The sequence below is a fragment of the Aplysia californica genome, unplaced genomic scaffold (genome assembly GCF_000002075.1).
Source record: "Aplysia californica isolate F4 #8 unplaced genomic scaffold, AplCal3.0 scaffold00265, whole genome shotgun sequence".
NCBI lineage: Eukaryota > Metazoa > Mollusca > Gastropoda > Aplysiida > Aplysiidae > Aplysia > Aplysia californica.
Genome location: NW_004797535.1, coordinates 575598 through 579519, shown reverse-complemented (window position 1 = coordinate 579519; position 3922 = coordinate 575598). Strand labels below are relative to the sequence as shown.

The 3922-nt window shown below is 40.0% G+C and overlaps 1 protein-coding gene across 1 annotated transcript in view; it reads right to left on the bottom strand.

Annotated features, from left to right (window-relative positions):
• The window catches only part of LOC101847667 (glycine receptor subunit alpha-3), a gene marked incomplete in the record, with an annotated part of 42683 nt that overhangs the window by 7789 nt on the left and 30972 nt on the right, over window positions 1-3922 (bottom strand). The window contains 3 exon segments of the mRNA XM_013083972.2: window positions 219-356; window positions 2198-2280; window positions 3426-3541. Coding sequence (XP_012939426.1) covers window positions 219-356; window positions 2198-2280; window positions 3426-3541 — 337 coding nt within the window.

Sequence of the window (3922 nt, the reverse complement as noted above, 5' to 3'; positions counted from 1 at the left end):
CACACACACACACACACACACACGCACACACACACATACACAAACACCTAAAAAACAAACAAAAAGCAATAAACAACAATAATAAATAAATGAACAAATAAACAAACTGAAAAGAGAAATCAAATCAAACGAAAATAGAAGTCAAACCAATTCCACAACCCAATGACCCAACCTTTTGCCATCGGAAAAGAAACCCACATAAGCAGCAGTGAACTTACATGAACCTTCAGCCATGTCATCGCACTCTATAATATCCCATTCCGTCACATGGAAGGTGGGTAATTCCACGCCGGACTTGATAACCACTGGCGTGGGTTGCATCCACACGTAGCTCACAGTGTGACTTGTGTAACCATCTGGGTGAGATAGTATGGTATGGTTTGGGATGGTATGATAAGGTATGGTATGGTATGGTATGGTATGGTATGACATGGTATGGTATGGTATGGTATGGTAAGATATGATATGGTATGGCATGATATGGTATGGTATGGCACGGTATGGTATGGCATGGTAAGTTACTATGTCATGGCATATGGTATGGTATGGTATGGTATGGTATGGTATGGTATGGTATGGTATGGCATGGTATGGTATGGTATGGTATATGGTATGGTGTGGTATGCCATAGCATAATATTTTGGCATGGCATGGTATGGTATGGTATGGTACTATGCCATAGCATATTTTGGCATGGTATGGTATTATGTCATAGCAAATTATGGTATGGGCATGGTATGATATGGTATGGTGTGTTATGGTATGGTATTTTGTTTTGTTTTGGTATGTGCTTTACGGCCCTTACGACTGCATAAGGTCATATGAGCATGCAGGACACATTAACACATTTTCAGTTGGTAGGACATTTAGAATTTTACCCGGGTGGCGGCCGAAGCCTACTCTTATCGATTTGGGGCCTCCAGGGGATCTTTAACATGCGCAACTTTCACTGAGGACCTGAGAGATTTTTTGCCCTTCTCCGTTAAGGCTAGGTGTTAGATCTTACCTGCCACAGGATCAGGAGTGTGGCTGAAAGACAGCTGTAAGAAGGAGACAAAGAGTAAAACAGTTGAAAGGCTGCAGAAAGAGTCAGGAGCCCAGAGGAGTGGTTAAAGGGAGGGGGAGAATTCAGAAAGTGAAGACAAAAGCAGACGACAGAGCATAGTTAGACCTAGAGAGAAGGAAAAAGGGTGAAAGGAGATGGTATGGTATGGTATGGTATGGTATGGTATGGTATGGTATGGTATGGTATGGAGATCATAAAACGAATCTATCCATCTCATGAACCTAGTTTCAAACTGACGCTTCCTACGAAAGCCATGATAATTTCAAACGGAGACGAAATTGCATTTGAAATAAACCCCAGGCAAAAGTGGAAAAAAGAGACAAGATAAAAGATAACGATCAGATAATCTTGCAGAATGTGAAATAAAAAATAAGTAGAATAGAACAAGTATTCATACATCTTGAAAAGAGTACTTTAAGGTTTAGTGAACGTTTGTCTGATTTAGAAGATTTTCAAAGTTCAATATTGTTGAAAGCTGGCGAGTTTTGTGTGTGTTTATTTGTTTCTTTGTTTTTTTTGGGGGGTGCGGGTTGTTTTGGGGTCTTTTGGGGGGGGGGGGGCATTTGTATAATATAGTTCTCAGTATAGGCACGAAAGCTCAAAAGAAAGTGTTAAAAATATATCTAACTCAACCTGTCAATGGGAATGATGAGAGGTTGGGTTTTTCCTCTGCTGTCAATAGTGCTTGCAATATCCGAGGTGCTCATTATGCACTGAAGTCGTTATTACTTTCAAAATCCGATTATCATCTACAACTAATTTTTAAATTGATGAATGGTGAAGCGTCGTAATAAAATCAGGCACTCGTCAAAATACTGAATTCGAAGAATTCGGCATTATCCCCGGTTTGGTAATTTTTATACCCCACATTTTTCAATCGCAAATATCTTGACTTCTTGACTTCTTAGCCTATTCAAGATAAGTGGGTATTATCGAATGCAAGACAAATGAACAAACTGCCGATGTCGCCACATGCCCACAAATTGACGAGAGCCTGGTTCCACTGCATCATGACACATATTCATTTGACTATTTCCATAGTCAAAAAAATTATTTTTTGGTGTTAGTTCTCATTCAAATGCAAGCGTTGACTATTGTGATTTTAATCGGGCAATAGTACACTTCACTTACAGCTGGCGATAACGAGAGGGCATTTCTGTCGGTCGAATGGATACTTTTCCAGGTTCATATGGCAGGTCAAGGTCATTGAGATTCTGAAAAAAATTATTAATAGTAAATTTTCTCGCCGGCAACTTGGCGTATCCTGTGAAACATCTCTCAAACAAAATCTATAAGAGATAAGATTTGATAAGGTACATCTATATTGTCCAGATCCTGGGACATTGCTTTGGTGTTTCACCACACACACACACACACACACACACACACACACACACACACACACACACAAACACAAACACATGTACACACATATACACAAACATGCACACACGCATACGCACGCGCCTGTGCACACCCATATACACACAAACGCTCTCTCACAAATCTTCTCTTCCAAACTCATCTGTGCATATAACCATAATAATACGTACAATAGTATATTTGTTCTCACAAACAGGCTTACAGTCACATGCATGATATAAATGAACAGTAATTATAAACATTTATAGTGTTGAGCAAGGTACGTAGATCTACTCCGTAATCTGATTATAACTCAATGGTATTCTGATATTGCATTCTTTGAATAACCAATATTCCATTTTTACTTGGGAGTCAAACGCAATGTTATCCAAAAGAAAGAACTGAGAACGACTAAAAGGCACTCTTAAAATATTGATATCCAGCGTTATTAAAAAAAGGCTGACAGCCAATTCAATGGGTATTGCATATTCATACGTTTCCAAAAAGTTTAAACGAAAAAGAAAAACCTGTTCGATACGGAGACCACATTACAATGAGCATACTCCCTAAATCTCAATAACATTATGATTTCGACATTGAAGTTATTCCGATTAGCCTTAGAATATTTTACATCAAGCATAAAGAATACTTGGTAAAAGTAAATTTCAACCCCCTAGGGTGATTGGGATTGACATGGGTGTGCAAAAACCTCTATTTACTAAAAAGGAGACAGTGTATTACTTTGATTTCATTTGAGTCTTGTTCATAAATGGTGTAGGTACAGATAGGGGGCAGAAACAAAAGTACAGTGAAATCTTGATGTTTCATGACATCAAAGTATTCTGATACCTTAATAAACAATCCCGCACGACATCACACACGGCGACCCAAACGGTGACCTCACGGAGAATGGAGACGCCGTACATGTGCATACTAGGTGAACAAGGTAAGTTTGGAATGATATGATAAAACTCACTCCGAATACTTGACTACATACCTCATGCTATAAAAAACTGTACCATTTGAGAAAATGTGAAGTAATTTGTTTGGAACCGTAACATCGTGAACGTCTGCTTTTCTTTCATTGGCGAAGAACGTGTCTGGGTGCCATACCTGGAGGAGGAACAGTGGAAAGGATGGAGGAGGAAGGAGGAAGAGGGGAGGAGGAGGGGAGAGGGGGAAGGAGGGGAGAGGAGGGGGAGGGGAGAGGACGGGGAGGGGAGAAGGAGGTGAGAGAAGAGGAGGTGGGGAAGGGAATTAAAACAAAACATTAGTCGTTTAATTTACCTGCTAAGTCTGAACGCAACACAGGTGTTCAGTTGAGCGTTTTAACATCAGGTCTTGCTTTGTTTTTTGAGAAATTTTGAGGAAAACCTCTATCAAGCGCTCACTCTCACTGTCTGTCTGTCTGTCTGTCTGTCTGTCTGTCTGTCTGTCTGTCTGTCTCTCTCTCTCTCTCTCTCTCTCTCTCTCTCTCTCTCTCTCTCTCTCTCT